At 40.1% G+C, this 20,433-nt stretch overlaps 2 protein-coding genes across 3 annotated transcripts; one reads left to right on the forward strand and one right to left on the reverse strand.

The window, feature by feature from the left end:
* The first annotated feature begins 1,246 nt into the window (after positions 1-1,246).
* Positions 1,247-6,903, forward strand: vegfd (vascular endothelial growth factor D). 2 transcript variants are annotated; one of them, XM_084349958.1, is made up of 8 exons: positions 1,247-1,601; positions 4,242-4,443; positions 4,528-4,648; positions 5,279-5,348; positions 5,493-5,620; positions 5,717-5,832; positions 6,389-6,551; positions 6,641-6,903. In XM_084349958.1, the coding sequence occupies exons 1-8, from the start codon at positions 1,488-1,490 to the stop codon at positions 6,657-6,659; spliced, it is 933 nt and encodes a 310-aa protein (XP_084206084.1). In that variant the 5' UTR covers positions 1,247-1,487; the 3' UTR covers positions 6,660-6,903. The 2 variants fall into 2 exon arrangements, with proteins under 2 accessions (XP_084206084.1, XP_084206085.1); XM_084349959.1 differs by having other exon boundaries at positions 1,247-1,589.
* Positions 6,904-11,681: 4,778 nt separating this feature from the next.
* grpr (gastrin-releasing peptide receptor) lies at positions 11,682-19,879 on the reverse strand (the record flags this gene model as incomplete). The annotated part of the gene is made up of 4 exons (XM_084348057.1): positions 11,682-11,963; positions 12,494-12,607; positions 13,872-14,223; positions 19,572-19,879. The coding sequence occupies 4 exons, from the start codon at positions 19,877-19,879 to the stop codon at positions 11,682-11,684; spliced, it is 1,056 nt and encodes a 351-aa protein (XP_084204183.1).
* Positions 19,880-20,433: the final 554 nt, after the last annotated feature.

The raw sequence follows: 20,433 nt of genomic DNA on the forward strand, positions 1-20,433 counted from the left end.
AACTTCAGTGAGAGGGTAGGATCACAGCGTTGACACGTTTGCTTTAACACACAAGTTCTCAAGACATAACATTGTTATGACACAAAGAAAATGAAATTCTTACAGACCTGGGATTCGTATTTACGACAGTGGTGTTGCACCAAATCATTGCAAAATGACAGGCGAAATGTGTTTCCACATAGTGTTGCTTTAAGTTGAAGCATGAAGGTTTTAATATTTTGCCTCAGAATTGTTAACGAAACCTAATTTAACTAATTTATCCGGCTGCTGTGAAACAAAAAAGGTTTTCCAGCTGCTACAGCACATGACCTGAATAACCAGGAACCTTTACAGACCACATTCAAATATTGTAAAACATTTTTTTGAATGTTTTATCATTATCATAAGCAAAGCTGCTGCTCCTCATTTGCATACACTTATGAATATTGTTGTTGCGTTTCCTCCATTATGTATGTTCCTGGTAGAATGAGTGAAGTGGGCCTGGGTGAAGTGGGTGGGGTGTCGGTGGGACAGGGGTGGTGCCGGCTTCTTATTTCCCCTCACACGTTACGGAGGTCTGGATCACATTTAAAACACATGTTACTGCTCCTCGGCTGTGTGCGGTTTGGCAGTTCCTGAGGAAAAGACACTGATAGGGGATTTAACAGGCCGGGGATTTGACCACTTGACAAACAAGACATTAGAAAGGGAAGACGGGAACACACAGGCAAATAAAAAGGCGAGCTCTGAGCAGCAGCGGTGGGAGAGACACAAGGGCAGACAGCAAGACAGACAGCTTGACAGAGATTTTTTCTGAATTAGAGGAAGGGATTGTGTGGCTACTCGTGCACCTCAGGGCCTTTTTACACGGAGTAACCACAGTAGGATCTGGAGAGCTGAGGACTGACACACAGATATTGTAGCCACTGAAATTAGCAGTTAAGTAAAGGCAGACATCAGCAGTCTGCCAGGAGGTGATAAAATAAAGAAGAGCTTGAACATAGAGGAATCTGTTCAGACCCCCTGAAAAATCTCACAGGCTCCAGGATCCATTTGGACAAAACCGAGTGTGGAGTTCTGTTTCTTCTGAGGTAATTTCCAGCTTCTAACTTCTAGTAGCCTCTTTATTTAACTGGACACCTCTGGTTCTGCATCAAAGCCTCTGCAGTAATAGGTGCGTGTTTTAAAGCCTCTTCAGCCTCCTCCATTTGGCTCGTGGGCGTCTGGGTTGCTGTGACAGGTTACAACGAGCTCACACACACACACACACACACACACACACACACTCTCTCTCTCTCTCTACTGTGCAGCTGTAAGATCAAGAGTCTGTGTTGCACATAACCTGCGCTGAGAGGACTGAGTGTGTGTGTGTGTGGTCTGAGGGTCTCAGCTGGTCTGGGAAAGTGAGTGAGAGAGGCAGCCAGCTCTCAGTGCTTTCTGTCAGCAGTCCAAGGAGACAAGTCCACACTGCTGAGTGCTTCTCAGAGAGAGCGAGCGGAGCCGAGAGGATGATGATGAAGATAAAACGGACTCTGTGCAGAATCTCCTGCTTGGTGACTCTGGTGGTGGAGCTGAGCTGGATAAACGTGGGCCACAGCATGCACATGGAGGTAGGCAACAGGGTAAGTGTGGCGTGACACTTCAAGTGTGTTTGATTTATCAAAGTAGCGGCGTAAGAAACTTCTTGCAGTTGCTTTTTGTAGCTGATGTATGACAGATTTTATTGCCGTTGGTACTAAAAGTGATTTAATGTTTTCTTTTAGTTTAATTTTATTTAGATAAACAAGTTTTCACTTGTTTTTGCAGTGTTTTGTAGCCTCTGTTAACTCTTTCCATTCACCATCTCATAACCTTAACTCATGTCTGGTTGCTGCCAGCGCAGCACGCTCACATGTGCTCACCGTGCTCTGTCCACTGCCACCAAAGCTGACAGAAATCACGTCTGCGCTTGCGTGCCGCAAAGAGGAAATACACATCACCATCAGACCTGCATTAGAGGAATTATTCACCCAATCAACTTCTTTTCTTCTTTCCTCTTATACTTCAGTTGATTTTCTTTATAGATGTCATTCACCACCATTATTTAAGCCCTCAAGCTGATGGAAAGTTGGATAAAGTTTAGTAGTCCACAAAACATTTCTGGAGCTTCACTGCCAAACAGTGTTGCAGCATCCTCCTAAACAACTGAAGTAGAACAACTGAAAAAAGAAAAAGAAAAAGATAAATAAAATAAAATGGCCCGGAGACAAAATGTACACCCTCGATGTGTGGTTGAGCTCCTGCATCCACTTCAAATGCTTTTAGCTAAGCAGTTACAGTGGAGACTTCAGCTTTAAAAATGATGTAAATATTGTCTTTTTATAGTCAATTTTGGATCCCAGGGCTTGTTGGATTATACCGTATGAACTGTATGGAGCCATTTAAGCTGTTTTAAAACAAGTCAGTTGTTCATGGGAAACGTTTTTTTGCTGTGAAGCTCCAGAAATGTTTTGTGGACTACAAAACTTTAGCCAACTTTTCGTCGGTTTGACTGCGAGCCCATGAATGAAATTTCATGTTTGGTTAGCTTATCCTTTAACTTTCTCCTCACTTTCTCTCTGTTCTCCCTCTGTTGCTTTCCCTCTCTGTTTCTCATTAGCGGGTCTATCCCCTGGTAGAAATTGCGGAGGGGAAACCTCCCTATTTTCTTTTGTTGCTTCTCTGATTTAAGTGGAAGCAGTCAGCGAGCCAAACTGCCCCACCCTCTGTTCTGCAACATACTGAACACATCAGAGGGCTCAGATCATTACAGTTGTCCAGAGGAAATCAAAGCAAACATTGAGCAGACAAGTGCAATATTCCATGACTGACTGTCCTCTGACGTGCCTCCGCCCTGGTTGTAGACCATCTTGTACCAGGCTTTGGCTTTACTGCCTCAAAAATGAGCCTGGCAAGTTGTGGATTATAACTTCTCTCTTCTCGGCTCTCAGATAAATCACACTCTTGGCTGTTCTGTGTCGACAACTTAAAACACAAACAAAACAGTAAAATCTTTCAGGATATCATTTTAGAATTAGTGCGAGTGATTATTTTGCATCATCCTCGCACATCTTATCTACTCTGCTTCCATTTTGTTCTGATTTGTGTCATCATGGGAACTTTGCACTTCTGGTAGAACGACAGGTGGTTTTATGATTTTCTCCCACCCCTGAATCACAGCTCCTCTCCTCTCTATGGAGACATGCCAGGGATAGTTTATACTTTAATCATCTGTTAAATCTGTTTGCAGTCATCCTTTCATACAAATGCACCCTCTTTCGTAGCAGGGTTTCAGAGACAGAGAGGTATGAAAGGCAGACCAGAGCAGTGACACAAATCTGCTGCTGCAGCTGTTGATAATCACACTGACTAATGGGTGTGACATCAGAAATGTACATATTGTAAATCCATTGCATTTTTGCCCAATTCTGTTTTTTTTTCATTATATTTTACTTGTTTTGTGAGAATACAACGACAAATAATTGTATTTATTCCTGCGTGACCAGCCACTGTCCTCTGGGTGTCTTCCATACCACTCTGCTCTTCCAATCAATCAGTCAATCAATAAACCTGGTCTGCACTTTACTATTTTAGTCAGGTGGTTACAATGTCTCTTTTTCTGATAGACTCAATCAATCAATCAATCAATCTTTGTTTAGAGCCAATTCACAACAAAAGTCATCTCATGACACTTTCCAAATTAAGCCGGTCTAAACAATCCCCCCTAATTCATTTATTTCCAGAGACCCAACATTACCCGCATGAGCCACCACTTGGCGACAGTGGCATGAAAAAAAGCCTTTTAACAGGCAGAAATCCTCAAGCACAACCGGACTCAATGGTGGGCGGCCATCTGCCTCGACTGCTTGGGTTAAAAAGCAGCAGGGATTCTGCTCAGCCGCTCTGAGGCACCTCAACCTCCATCTCTGTGGACTTGACATCGTAGTTGTGTCGCACTACTAGTGACACCAAAGACACTTTGAAATCCAATAAGAGCGGGAAGAGTGTCCGGACAAAGGCAAACCTTTAGAAATCCGTCCAGACTTCCTCAAATCAGTCTGGATATGATCTGAATTTGCCAAAAAACTGATTGGGGCTGGTAGTCTGAACATAGCTTGACAGTCCACAGCCACATTAGCAGCTCTGTGAGGCTGTACTCAGGCAAAGCAGAGTTTTAAACTAAATGCTAACATCAGAATGCTAACACGCTTACATGAAATGATGACTGGCTGTGGTCTCTGCAGGGAATGAAGGAGTGGGAGAGGCAGGTGCGCTCAGCCTCCAGCCTGGATGAGCTGCTGAGGCTCGCAGACTTTCCTGACTGGAAGTTGTGGAAGTGTCGCTTGCGACTGCAGCAGCCAGAGACCCTCTCATCTCCACCGTCAGGAGGCTCACACCGCTCTACGCGCTACGCTGCAGAATCCTACAGCCTGGAGATACTTAAAGGTTGGATACATAAAACATAGGGTACGTGTGACCTGTGAGTCTGTGTGATAAGATAGTTCTGAACTTTGTGTGTCTCCCATTCAGCCATAGATGAAGAATGGCAGCGGACTCAGTGCATGCCGAGGGAAACATGCGTCGACGTGGCCAAGGAGCTCGGCACCGACCCATCAATGTTCTTCAAGCCACCTTGCGTGTCCGTTCACAGGTTCGTTTCACATGACACCAACTTTAACTTTATTCACTAAGCTCAAAGGCATTCAAACAGACAAGACATCTCAGCAGTCGTCTCTGTGATATCAACATGTGTGAACAGACCTCGGAGTGGAAACAAATGTTGAAACAACATCCATATTTGACCTCTGCAAGCCTGCAGAGGGACTTTATTGAGAAAAAGCAGTTTGCGTTTTTCAGCAAATATTTTACATATCAGTTCAAAACTACTTAAGCTCTTATAATATGTTTTATAACCATATTGTTAAAGTACTAGTCTAGTGGTTGTATTGCTTAACATCCATGCCCAGGTGAAGGATGCATGGAGGTATGTGGGCAGTGACGGTTTTGTGGTTTGAAATCTCTATTTGGACATAAAGGGAGCAGAAATGAGCTTTTATGTTTGTAGAATCAATATGAAGCTGGTTAGCTTAGCGTAACATAAAGACAAAGTGTGAAACAGCGAGCTATATATCTAACAAATCCAAAAGCTAAATAACTGTGCTAGTGGCTGTAGAAAATATATTAAGCCTATACCACAATCATGAGAGTGGTATTGATCTTCTCATCTCAGAGATCAGTTATTATTGATACAGCTATATCATTATTGTTTTTTCAATGACAGGTGCAGTGGCTGCTGCAATCAAGAGGGCGTCACCTGCAAAAACACAACTACTGTATATGTGAATAAAACTGTGAGTGTCTCAGATGATAAGTGGGTAAATGTACCTCTTTTTTAACTGTTTGCTGTGGTTTTGAGTATTTCAAGATCAGCACTAGTTTTCAGCAGTCAAACACACTCACACCAATGTCTTTGTGTGTGTTTCTTTGTGCTTCAGGTCCTCAGTGTCATTCCATTTAAGTTTGTACCAGAACCAGTGCTAATAAAAGTAGCTAATCACACAGAGTGCAGGTGCATGGAGCCCGCCATAATACGACGTAATGCTCAGCCTCACAGGAGCAGTGGGTGAGTCTAAAAACATCCGTCTGAAATCTTATTTGTCAGCTTCATTTGGCACAATGTTTGTTGTTTTCTGTTCTGATCCATCTGGTTCGTTGGCAGCTGCTCTCCGATGGGCCAGCTGTCAGAGGCCGAGGACTCCAGGAGACTGTGTGCCACTGGGTTGATTTGGGATTGTTCGACTGACAGATGCATACCTTACCCGTCCAGTACACCAGGTGTGTGTGTGTGTGTGTGTGTGTGTGTGTGTGTGTGTGTGTCAACTGCAGTAGTGGAATGTAACTAAGTAAACTTACTCAAGTAATGCACCAATTTGAGGTATCTGCACTTTACTTGAGTATAGCCGGTTTCATAACACTTTATACTTTTACTTGCTACGTTTCAGAGAGAAACATTTTTTGCTTCCTCATAGCTCCTAGCTACTTTACAAAGAATATACGTACACATACTGTACATAACATATTAGGAACATTAAATATGATGGTGCTTTGTAATAATTAATGAATTACCAAAAAGACATTTAAAGAAACTGAGCTTAAATTATGAGTCAGCTTTAAGACCGAATCCCTGTAAAACGTATTAGCATCAGCAGTATTTTGCAAAAGTTAGCACAGAAAGCCGAGCTTCACAGAGCAGTTTATAAAAACACTAACCATGTTATGATCTAATGTCCAAGTATATTATAACTAGAGAATTAAACTTCACGTTAAAAGTCATTTATTGTATGTGAACTGTCTTTGTGACTTAAATGCACCATTATTACCTCCTGTTTAGACTTTCCCCTCAGTTCATGGATGCCCGACTGTGAGATAGACGTGGAGCGCTGTGACTGTCTTCCTCGACCTGTGCCGCCTCTCCAGAGACCGGTTTATCGCTGTCAACTCAACTCTTCCATCTGTGACCACAGACAGCAACGTTTCGATCCCGCCACCTGCAGGTAGGCTGGAAAGAGGCTCTGGGCTTCCGTAGCTCTGTTGTGTTTTAAATCATATTCAAACTTCTGATTGATTCCTCTTTTATCCACAGATGCAAATGGCCCAAGTAGAAGTCCACTGGGGAAATAAAATACGACAACCTGCTCGCCGAGAATGTTTGGAGGCAGAGAAAAAAGGCTCATAATTTATTTACAATCCTATTTATGCTGATCACTTTAACTAATTAAGATATTAACACACATGACCATGTTAATTGATTTTTTTAACATGCTTACCTTATGTTTCAATCAATTTGTAAAGTTTATGATGTTTATTGTTTGTACATTTGTTCTTTGTGCACTGATATTAAAAGATTATTTTTGAATACTTATTGACTAACTTTCTTTGAATTTATGGATTATTGTTTAACCTCTGGTGGACAAATAATTGAGTACAGAACTCGTGTGTGCTGAGCTTAACTTTAAGCGGGTGGAAAACGACTTGTGAAAACAAAAAGGTTCAAACTAAAGAAAAAAATATGTTATTGCAATTTCCTTGATTATATTCCGTACAATTATTTACTTACGAGTCCATTGCACTTATTTTTTTAATACTTTTTGTACTTTTTAATTTATAAATAACAGAAGATACAACACCAACTCAGAAACAAAAGAGGAAGAAAAACAAAATTAAGAATGAGGTAGGGCGGGGTGAAAAGGATCATTGGGTTTGGGAGGGGAATACCTGCTTGTTCCACTTTTTTGTTCAGATTTGGTGAATTTGGCTTTTTCCGTGTCCTTGTCACCTGCTTCATGGCCGTTAAAAAAAAAGGTTCAAACTTGTTGAATGTTTCATGGGCATCAAGCTGAATTATTTCATGAAACATATGAATATAAATTGAACAATATCCAGTAAGTTAAGTCTTTCATTTTCATGTTTTAATGTTGAGATTAGAGGGATTTGATTTGGATTTTGTGTCTCTCATCCAACAGAAGAAGATGTGATAATGTCCAAGTAGAAACATATAATTATTAGCTAATCAATCATTTACATAGTTTTATACAAGCAGTTGACATGAGATCTGCTGGTATCTGCTCAGTGTCTGAGAGCTTTTGTTCACCAGATGACAGAGAAGATACAAAGCTATGCTTCCTGTATTTAATGTATGTTAACTATTTAAGGCTTCATCAATAATGTTTGAAGAACAGCAGCAGGAACAACTCTGCTTTATTGAAGACAAAACAGGTGCGTCATTTTTAAACGTGCATCATTTACTGCTGTCGCTTGGAGAACGCATTGATCTCCCGGCAGTGCTGCTGATCAATTCATTGCAAACAATAAAGTGCAGTGTGTCCTTCCTCCTTTTGTTGGCACCAGAATTGATTTTGTGCTAATCATAAAATGTCAGGATGCCATAATAATGTTTTAATGTGTCAGCAACTGACAATGAAAGGCACACACAGAACCACTGTCTCCTTTTAGTCCTGACATGGGTTCAAACTTTTTACTCCTGAACTTGTCCTGGTAAATTGAGTGTTGCATGTATTTCATGCAAATATTTTGATTAGTTATTGGAAACAACATATTACAGATTTAATAATGATCCAAAATATTAAACAGGCCTGAAGTTACAAGGAGTTTTGTCTCCCCCTTCCTGCACTCTTTATGAACTCCTGTTTTCTCACTGGAACTTGAAGTACAAACTTCATGACAAAATACTTGTTGTCTTGCACAAAAAGAAATCCCTGAATTTTGAATAAGCTTCCCAAATGAATATGAAAATTAATGTATGTAATTCATATGAAGATATGAGATAAATGTGTCACTAAGAGATTAATCTAAAAGTATGAGATCGTGATCTTCAGGTGCCGACTGTGGACTACTTCCTCAGCCATATAGTAAATGCTACATGCTGTCGTACTGGAGAAAAATCACTTGTGGAAGCACTTTCAAGTCTAATAATATAATGTTAGGGGGGAAACAAATAGCCTGGCTGTCCAAAGGTAACAAAATATATGTACTAGAACCTCTAAAACTCACTGATGCATCACATCTTGTTTGTTTCTTGGTGTGACTTTGGGAGTTTTGTTGTCACCATGAGGTTCGCAGGCAGCCAGCGACGAGTCTAGGAAGCCACAGCTCTCAGCCAAAAATAGTCCCCACATAGGGCCACATTTATTACGCTGCAATACGGGCGGCCACTAATGTTGGGTGAAAGGCCTGACTACCAGTTGGGAGTCCAGTTGATCCTAGTCAAGTTCTTCCACACTGCAAGAAAGGACCTTCACCAACCTGTTGTCTGAAAAATGATTGTCATTTGTAGAAGATTTCCCTTCGCTGGACCTGAGGGGCCAAATACAAGAATGTGTCCACATACTTTTGGCCATATGGGGTATTAATTACAAGGGACCTGCTGGAGCTAAAGGGGATTTCCAAAAAAAGGCTGCATCTGATGCTCGTGTCACTGGCCTGGAGAAAAGGTCTGTGCTATTTATGGCACTGTGCTGCTTGAGTCCACCTGAAATACCTGTGAGAGATTTTCACACATTGTCACAGAGACACACCGGTTTTCTTTAAGTCTCCAAGGTGCACAAATAGCCAAAAATAGCCACGTCCATAAATGCTGTCAGGAACTTGCTATTGCATATTACAGGACACCAAACTGCACGAACTACTGTAATTTGCCCCAGTCATCCTAATGAGAGAAAAACGATGCTTCGTTATCAAACAGATTTGCTTAAGAAAGGAGCCAGAGAACTCATTAAAAAGACAATAAAGAGACAGAAAAGAAAAGAGCATATCGTCCTCGTCCTCCCAACAGCAACATACCAATGAAGGTCAGCAGATAACAAAAACACTGAAAAGATTACTGTTGAAATAACAATGTGACAAGGTCGCAAATAAATTGAAAACATCTCAGCAATTTTATTGACTCATTTTATTAAATTCTTATTCCTTAATCATCTCTGCCATTAATATGTGGTGCAACAGTTCCTTTGTTCACAGTAAAAGAAGACAAGGTACATCAAAATTAAAAAGACTCAAACAAACAGACATCTAAAAGTTTTTTCTTAGACTTGCTGGAACTCTTAACTGCTGCGTTACAAGGTGAAATGTTGTAAAAAAGAAAAACAATTGTGAATTCCAACTAAATTTCCCATAAAGTAACTCTGACACCGACTGTTGCATAAAAACGATGACATTTCCGTCCTCCGGTGTCTGCTGAAAGTTCTGACACTTTGCATTTGGTTGTTTCGGCTCAGCAACCAGGTGCAACATCCACACACTACACTGACCTTTATTGTGACTGTGACTGTCTGAGGGGGGCTCAGTGCGGCCCGAGGTGTTTCTGCTTTAATTTCTTTCGTTCGATGAGACTGACACATCTAATGGAAAGCCAACTTCACATCTCACTGAACTTCACGTTCAGTAAAGCGAATCCCACCTTTCTGGACTGGCGTTTGCTTTAACAAGTTCCTGAAGACTGAGAGAGAGAAAAGGGGTCACATGTTCGTGCATGTGGTGAAACAGACTGTAAATAACACAGGTGCACTGTTTGATTGTGGCCCTCTGTGGTTACAAGAACGACATTTATGCAGTCCAATTGAAATCATTCCGATAAGAGGCTCCAACTTAAAGCTGCTGTAAGCTTTTCGTCATCTTAGCAAAATTCCTGTCTGTTTAGCAGTTGTCTGTTTGTCTGAAACAACACTTAATGAACTTGATTGATAACTGTTGTCATCCTGCAGGTTCAAGCATGAGAAACATCCTTCTGAATTCCTGAAGGAAGCCGAGGAATCTCAAAGGACATAAGAGGAATTGTGCAGAATGAATCATCCTGTAGCATTTATGCTTAATTCCTGCTAAATGAAAATACCTACAGATATCCGTCATGAATCTGTGAGGTCTGCAGGTCTTTGTAAGGACTGTGAAGCGTCCTCTCCATGTTTCTGCAGGATTCTTGTCAGACTTTGTTTAGGGACTTCAAACACGTGTTCTTGTCCTTTTATCAGTCCTGATTTGTGTGTGTTTAATTCCTTAAATTCAAAAGATAGTAACTAATCCTTATTTACATTCCAGACTTTCCAAAGAATGAGCCTGACCATAAAGATGACATGTTAAGTAGACAGTTGAGACCGCGCAGGACAGAAATTTGGCACGGCGCTTACACCACAATTAAACAAACAGTATCCAGACTGAATTATACTCCCACTCATCACAACCTGGCATGATCCTCTCTGTCTGTGAAGCACCAAATTAGGACATTGCGGTGTGATGTAAACGTAGCATGTGACTGTGCAGAATAATCACGTCCAGTGAACACAGTGATGCAGAAACTATGTGGTGTATACACAGTCAACAGGACTGAGAGTCTAAACATAACCAAAGATGCGCATGAGGCTCAACTTCCATTGTGAAATGTAATGCAGAAATCGATGTTGTGCACACAAATTGGACATTTTTATTGATTTTTTTATGACGTTTCTTCTATTGAAAAGAAAAATGCATGATGCAATATGTTTCAGCGCAACACGGACTCAGTGTCTGTTTAATTTCCTTGAGAACTGCATGAAAATTGAGTTAAAACAACCAGAAAATATGAACCCACAAATTACAAGTGTGATTTGTTTCTCACACTGTATACAAAAACATCTCAATAAACATTCTGTAACCAGAGGACAACTAACATCTAAAATACATATCTAGAGGTACACTTAAAATTTCACAGTTATCACAGCATCTAACACTTAGAAATATTATGCAGCAACAGGTCGTAGACAGATTCTTACACACCATAGTCATACAAATATAAATAGATACCACAACAGTATTAAAGCACACTGAATGAACTTTTATCTTTTGGAAACATCATAACAAAAGCATGTAATCTTATTTATCATCAATAAAGTTATCAAACCTCGTTAAAGGCACTCTATAACTCCTTGAGGTGATGCTGTCTTCACACTAAATCTAACTTCACAGAGATGATTATACTCACAGAGGAAAAATGCTATCCTTTCATTTGCATCTTTTTTCTGTATCATGTTCAGTAAAACCAAAAAGATTTCATATAGGCCAAAATCAGACAACACAGTACTGTACACCAATGGCGATATATCTGTGATAGGCTGTGAAAACATCGCTCGCTTCACTTAAACACAGTCCTCCTGATAGAGCCGTACGCCGTTGATCATGCTCAGACTCGCCACAGAGTGATGCGTGCTGCGGACAGAGGTCACTCGTGTGTTATAATGTGTCGGGCTCTGCGAGGAGCGTCTCAGGATCACACGACAGCAACAACAAAGTTGCTGATTGAATTGCTTCTGGAAGGTCTTGCTCAGCAGGTAAAGGGCAAACGGGTTGAGGCAGGAGTTGGTGAATGCCAGGATACGAGCAATGACGCTGCAGACAAAGTGAACCAGGGAAGTGTCCACCTGGTGAGGGGGGAGAGGATTAAGAAAAGGGTTCGTAAGATGAAAAGAGATAGAGGTGTGTGTATACTGGTGTAAACCAATACAAAGACATCTTCAGATATGAATGTATTATTCATTAGACACTTTCTTTTCATCTGAGTTGCCTTCAGTTACACCCAGAAACTACTATTTCTGAACCAAACTGTGAAATGTGTCCCATTGAGCTTTTATGTTTTCCTCAATAGCCCTCTCATTTTTTGACACACACTCCAGACCAGCTTGAATTTATTCAGACAATTTACAGTAATTTCGACAACCTCCATTTTTTAAAGAAAACTCAAGCAATGTGGCTCAGCGAAATTAAAAGCGAATCTATCTATCTATCTATCTATCTATCTATCTATCTATCTATCTATCATCTTCCATTTTACTGTGGATGTAGATTCCTCAGAGACAGATATCTCTGAGTTACACAGCAGTATATTCAAACAGATAGATCAACAGATCAACACTGACTCTACTAGAAACAAAGAGAAGTGCTTTTTGTCTACCTGGGAGTAGTGATAGGAGCGATATAAGTAGATAACGTGACTGGGAAGCCAGCACACTGCAAAGAGCCCAACAAACACCAGCACCGTCTTGGCCAGGCGCTTTCTCGATTCAACCTGTTGAACCAAAGAGAGAAAGTGTGACGTGTGAAAGCAGCTTATTACCTCAAGCAGCTGTAGCAATCATTTTGACACAAAAGAAGAATGTGAGGAGAAGTAGTATAAAACGAAGGTGGCCGGGCATAGAGGATGGATTAAGAAAGCACAGGATTTTTATTCAGGATTAATTCAGACCGCTGCTTGTGTCCAGTGTGAAACCTGAGGTCAACAGTGAGTTCTTCTAATTTACTAACAAGTTACGTCAAGGACATAATGTAATGCAAGTCACTTAGGAACGTTTGTGACTGATGTTACAAAAGTTACACAGTGTTTTCCTAAACCTACCTTTCCTAAAGTTGTTTTGTTGCTGAAACCTAGGAAAACTGCAAGCATATGACAGAGTCTGGTATGGCTGTCGTTGTTACGCTGCAGCACCATGTTATTTTGGGAACAGTCATATATACATATATACATAAAAACATATTTGGGAGTGGAAGATGCTGTTAATCAACCTATTCAGATGTTTTGGTATGGATGTGATTATTGGATTATTATTACAGATTAATTAGAAAGAAGAGATGAAGAGGAAAAAGAGAGAAGAAACTACATCTCAGAATTTTAATATTTACATTGTTAATGAGGTAATAATACGAACTCAGAAATATTTATTTTTTGCATAACTGAGTAAACAAGCTGTTCTCTGAGGAAAATAAAGTCCCCAGAACACTGTTTGAAGCTAGAAATACAAACAAAGTAAAACAGTATGAAACCTTTAAGATCTGTTTGTTTATTCTGTTTACTCAGTCATGAAAACAAATAGAGTTGGTTTATTTAGTTTGTTTAGACTTAAAAAAATCAAGATCTTTCTCTTCTGATTAAAATTTCTTCCCCAAAAATTACATCATGCATCTTTAAGTGCAGTACTTTAGTGAAAGCACTTAGTTACTTGCATGCACCACACACAAAATACAACACTTAATTACCAGGGCTATAGTTAACCTTTAGGTCACTGAGGTCATGTAATCTGGAGTCTAGACTAAGTTGTATAAAATGACAAACAGATGGCGGGCATCTAATTGGCAGGTTTCAGTAATCTGACATTTTAGTCAGTATTTTAAATGTTATGAAGGTTTAGAACCAGAAATGTGACCATACTGGCTCTGATTGTAGCAGGAAACATCAGAAAAATACAATTAAACAGTTACCTGAATAATCAAAACATGACAAATTCACTGATCCCAAATCAGCCTACAGCCCTGGTAATGACAGTTTTAACACTGGCCTGCTGTCTTGCTTGCACGTTCCCCTCCACAGGCAGGTCTGAGGCACTCCTCATCAGGCTCCGGGCGATGAAGGTGTAGTACACGGATATGACCAGCAGGGGAATGACGTAGAAAATGAGGAAGGAGGCCATGGAGTGGATCTTGGGGTGCAGTTCCCCAGCATGGGGATAAGGGGCGCACGTGACGAAGCTCTCATTAGTGGAGGTGACGTTGAAGGTGTGGAGGTCTGAGTAGATGGCCTCGGGGACAGCGAGGAGCAGGGAGAGGACCCAGATGAGCGCCGCCCGCAGGATTATGCTGGTAGTGGTGCTTGATGTTTGGATGTCCAGGGGCTTCACGATGGCCCTATACCTGGTGGATATATCGGGGTGATTAATTTTTAGACAAATTATTAGAAAGTGTTTCTTGATCTGAGAAACCGCAATGACTCTCACACCCCTTTCTAGACAAACACTCAACACTTGGTGTCCTTTAATATTCATTCAAATGTTATTTTAATCCTGTTAGCTCCTGTTCCTGGGGGAAATATTTTGCTCTTTATTGTTCCACTTTGTTCTCTTTGTTTAGTCGGTTTTTACAGACGTGTCTGCAGTTGTGTGTGCTGTAAAAGGGTTCATTGGAGGAGTCACCCTGCATCAATTACAGCCAAATTGACAAAGCCAACAGGAATAAACGTCAGCCGAATATATTTTTCCCAATCCGTCAAACCAAAAGTTGTTCGTGATTCTTGATGTCCCTGATCTGTTAATCATTAGCAGTAAAAACATTAGCCCTGTTGAATTTGAAGAAGTAATATAGAAAATGAGGAGCAATGAGCCTCATCCTGGAGATAACATCAACCCGGCAGTGTTATGAATATTAGGAGGGAGTAATGATTCATATAATCTTCAAATGGATTTGAACCTGGTGAGACGATAAGCGATACACAAAGTTATACACAAAGGCTGGTGGATATATCGGGGTAATTAATTTTTAAACAAATTATTAGAAAGTGTGTCTCGATGTGAGAAACCACAATGACTCTCACACCCCTTTCTAGACAAACACTCAACACTTGGTGTCCTTTAATATTCATTCAAATGTTATTTTAGTCCTGTTAGCTCCTGTTCCTGGGGGAAATATTTTGCTCTTTATTGTTCCACTTTTCTTCTAGCTGCTTGCCGCTGGGCATCATACAGTTTTTTAAGAGCTTTAGCTAAAAACACCCATCTCCTGCAACCACAATCGATGCTGATGAGAGCAATGAGAGTGAAGCGAACCTGTATTAAAGTTGTATATTTGTAATGGCAGCAAAACCAGAACAGTAAGCTGAAAATATAATATATAATTTAAAAATAAAGCTTTGTAGAGCTGCAGGAAACTGCAGAATTGAAGGTTATTCTCCTTGAGTTCATCACTGCAAACCACCATTTTACATACAAGTAGTCATGTGATCTATTGTTGATATAAAATATTGATTATAGCTTCTTTAACATGGACAAATGTGTATGGTGAGATTTTTTTGATATTTCATTGTCAAGTTTGGGAGTCCGACATTGTTTCAGTGAAGACTCTATTTGGTCGTAACAGCATTGTAAAAAAGTACCCAGAAGTCATAGGCCTACTTGAGTAAAAAAAACGATGTTAAAATATTACTTTGGTAAAGGCAAAAGTCAAACATACTAATAGTGCTTGAGTAAAAGTCTTATAGTTTCTTATATTAAATGTACTTAAGTATGAAAAGTACAAGCCATTCACCATTTATCTGACTATCAGACTGTGTTTTTGTGTTTTTGTTAAATCTGATTGCCTGCTAAAAAATAAATTAATTTAAAATGTGCTACTTTGGTTCTGATGCAGCAAAGTAACTTGTGACTAAAGCTATCAAACAAATGTAGTGGAGTAGAAGTACAATATTTGCCTCCAAAATTTGAAAGCACACTCAAGTAACGTACAGGTACCTCAAAATTGTAATTGAGTACAGTAATTGGGTGAATGTACTCAGTTACATTTCAACACTGGGTAGTAATGAGGTTATTAATGTCAGTCAATCATCTACTCACAGGTTTCTCCCTTTTGTAAGTTATTACAGTATATTTCCAAGGGTCACGGGTTTCTCACTTAGAAACATATGGCACTAAATAATAATAAGAAAAATATGTATAATATATATAGTGCCTAAAATGGCTTCTTCGCTGTCTCTGTCTCAGTAATAACAAACAACATTAACTGTCAAAAAGAGGCAGTGTAAACAAATAAGCCACAAATAAGCCACATACAACTGCAGACACGTGTCTGCAGTTGTGTGTGCTGTAAAAGGGTTCATTGGAGAGGTCACCCTGAATCAATTACAGCCAAAATGACAAAGCCAACAGGAATAAATGTCAGCCGAGTATATTTTTCCCAATCCGTCAAATCAAAAGTTGTTCGTGATTCTTGATGTCCCTGATCTGTTAATCATTAGAGGTAAAAACATTAGCCCTGTTGAATTTGAAGAAGTAATATAGAAAATGAGGAGCAATGAGCCTCATCGTGGAGATAACACCAACCCGGCAGTGTTATGAATATTATGAGGGAGTAATGATTCATATAATCTTCAAATGGATTTAAACCTGGTGAGACGATAAGCGATACACAAAGTTATACACAAAGGCAGTTAAGTACATTTCTGTTTCCTTACTTCACCTCCACAGTCTAATTTAATCTTGTTTTAATTGAGTTAGTCCTCCACACATTCCACTTGTTTGTGTCCAAGGCAGTAGTTTACGTAGTTTTAGAAAAACATTTGAAAAACCCATTTTGAAAACATCACTTGATTCAAGGATCCTTTGCTCATTACAAACTTATGAAACACACAGCTGATAACTCATCACATGCTGAGTTTAGCACCTCTGCCTGGAGACTGAACTGCCATCTTTTGCAACATTTCTCTAATTGAAAACGTGTATCACAGCACTGTATCTGCAGAATGACCATGTCTGTGTTTTTAATCATCAAAGGATGAATAATAAATGTTCTCTCAATCAGCTTCTTACTATAAGCAACGGGTCCATACGTGAACACAAACTTTTGTGTGGAGAAAATGAAGACTGGTGGCTATTATACAAGTGTTTTATTTATTTCATTCAGTGAGAAAAGTAAAGACTTTAGGTCAGCCACCACCAAAACGCTCTGCTTCCCACACATGCACTGTACCAGCATCCTGTGCCACTGCTGAGGGCTACAGGGGCACATGTGCACGTTAATAATACTTTTGCAGACAAATCATATTATCGATTTAAGCTCTGTGACAAGTTTGAAGGATGTACTCCAAAGGCACAGGCCTCCTTGCCAGTATGAGATCCAGACATCAACTGTCTACATTAAATAATGTTTCACAAATATTTTAATGTAATTATGTTACATTTAAAAAAATCTCTGATCTAAAAGTTTATTTCAATGAATATATATATTCAATTATTAATGTCTGTTTTCTTTAAAAATACACAATGTCAGCATCAATGAGCAGGAAAAAATATTTCAGTGGTTTCACTTTATCAAAGGTCAAGAGAAAGCATCCAAGTTTTCCATCTAAATCTGAATAAGTAAAGACTCATTAAAGGGGCTCTGAGGAACCGCTGTGTTGTGCTTGAAAGCGGTCGTATGATTATGTTTGCAGACTCCACGTTGACTACTCTTGCTCTCTGTAGAGTGGGCGGAGAGGGGCACTGAGACGAGGCACAAAGTCAATCCTTTGGGCTGTCGTAGAAAATCCCCCTCATCCTCATCCCTCAATCCACAGTCTAGCTTTTGTCATTTTTCAGCCAGCCCGGCTCTGCTCGGTTTGACTCGGCGTGGCAGGGTTTTTTCATTTCCACCACAAAAGGGTTACCTGCTTGAAGGTGTCTTAATGACGCACTTGTCTCGATCCCCGCGGTGCTATCAAGGAATAACCTCTAACAACGTGGCTCCACTAATTCAGTTACAAACACGTTTTCTTTCCTGTGACTTCTTCACAATAAAAGCCCCTGTTAATTAATCATTTAAAAACTTTCATTATGTAGCAGCATTAGAGGAAATGTTGCGTTTTCACCAGCAGTAACTGAACAAGACTCCCAAAACAGCTGAAAACGAACAAGATGAAACAGTGAAATACAGTAGATGTTTGAAAGTACAAACAGGACGAGATATGAATAAATCAGTTAGAAGCTATAAAAGTACTTTCTGCACATGAGTTGAGCATCGATTTGAGGGGAAACGTGTTGCTTGCTACGGGTTGGCTGCCGGTGCAGGCGTAGCTTGGCTCACTGACTCAGCTCAGCTCAATAGGCTCAACTCTGCGCAGTGAAACTTGTGATGGAAAAGCAAATCGTTGCAGTTTGACTCTGCGCGGCCAAAAGTGCTGTTGGAAAAACGGCATACGTAGTTTTGTTGAAGAAACTATTAAGAGAAATATCTTCATTGATTGATTTTTCCCGCCTAAACAAACTAAATAAACAAACTCTCTTTGTTTTCAGATATTTTCATAAACTGAATAAACAAACTGACCTTAAAGAACAACACGATTTCATGTTTTTAATTTGTTTATATGTGTGGCGGACCCTGCCACCTTTCTATCTTCAAACAGTGTTCTGGGGACCTTATTTTCCTCTGAGAACAGCTTGTTTATCTAGTTATGGAAAAAATAAATATTTCTGAGTTTGTGTTTTTACCTCATTAATATTGTTAATATTAAAATTCAGAGTTTGAATTTCTTCTCCAAAACTACAAAGTGCCCCTTTAATATGCACATAAATGAATTGTATGATAAAGGACAATACTTTGTACATATAAATAGATAAGCTAAACTAAATAAATGAAAATAATGATAATATTGTGGCAGATTAGTCTTCTCGTTTGGTTACCAAATATCAAAATGGTGTAGGGAAGGAGGCCAGAAATACCGTCTGCACAGTGTAACCCACTCATTCAATCCAGATTGATTTACCTTACTGACAAAAACAATTGCTGCTCTACCAAGATAGTTTGACAGTGACATTTAACTATAATATTCTCCTGAGGTGAAAAGAAAGAGGCAGCCTCAGTATGACGAGTATGATCAGTGTTAATCTACAACAAAGACACATCACCCTCAATCATCAATCCAGTATGAGACTCCAAGAATGAGTCTTGGATTTAAACATCATTATTAGTTATTATTTATAAAAGCAGGTTAATTAGAGAGCTAATGAGAGGAAACACGTGCATGCTTGACATTCACTCTCGCACAATTGACTAAAATGATTTCCCCAGCAGCAGGTGATCCAGTGTTTTCTCTCACACAGACTCCTCTTGTCATGTTTTCCATCAAAGCAACCTGAAACATATTTTTAGGCGCACAAAACATCCACGAACACCTCATCCATCCTGATATTGAGCATTTCCTCCAGACTGTGTAAGGTGAGAGTCACCTCACAACATTTTCAATCGCTAGTTGACAGCAATTCATTGACGACTGATTCTGCAGCAATCGATCAGTGGCTGACAGCTTCCTGATAGTCTCCTGATCAATACACAGTTAATATTTGCTTTCCATTAGAATGATAACAGATCAGTTTGGCACATATGGCGTGTATTTCTTTTTTTAGAGACAAAGAGAAGATGACATGTGGGTCACCTGGCTGCCACGGGCCATATTAAAGTTACTGATTATAGGGTCAATAAAATAAAAGATGATGATAATAACAAAAAAGCATATCTACCTGTCAGCAGAGAGGGCTGTGAGAGTGAACACAGACACCCCGACCGATGTGAGCTGGATGAACGGGATGACTTTACAGCCCACTCTGCCGAACAGCCACTCCTCTGACAGGTAGCGGCTCGCGTCCACCGGGGCGCAGGTCACCAGCAGCAAAACATCCCCCAGCGCCAGACTGGACATGAACAGATTCGGCACGTTGCGGATGGACTTGGCAGAGCAAAACGTCTTGATGAGAGTGATGTTGCCGATCAGCCCCAGCACGCTGATCACACCGTAAACAGAAGCGACGGCCACGCCGGTGAACCACATCGTCCGCGCCGAGCTTTGGATGGCAGCAGTGACGCTGCGCGACGCGTTTGGGTGCAGATGCTCCATCTCTCCAAGTGTTCAGCAGAGTCACCGCCGAAGAGATAGTCCTCAAACTCAGAGGAATACCGACAGAAGGCAAAACTATTCTGGTGACAATTTCGTGTCCAACTTTAGAGTTGCTGTGCACGACCTCGTCGGTGGGTCTGCTGCAGGGGCTGCCACCCACCCAGTGAGCTCAACATGCGCCAATAAAGAACAATCAATACGTGTGTCACTCTATTCAATTTAGGAGAGAAAGTAAGAAAATGACAAGCATGAAGCGTTATTTCTCGTGTTTAATCAAAATGTGCTCCAACACTTGGTAAAAGAAAGTCTGTTTGCCATGTTTGTTTTTTTATAACTTGGGTTACAAGTGTTAGTTAATAAATACTTACAAGATGCTTATTAATGTGAAATCAATTACTCAACATAGCATAACAATAATAATGTCCTGTGTGGTGTAATAATAGTGCAATAATCGAGTTTAGTCTGTTAGATTTTAAGTTATTATATCA

This window comes from Pagrus pagrus (assembly GCF_965226575.1).
Source record: "Pagrus pagrus genome assembly, chromosome: 1".
Classification (NCBI taxonomy): Eukaryota; Metazoa; Chordata; class Actinopteri; order Spariformes; family Sparidae; genus Pagrus; species Pagrus pagrus.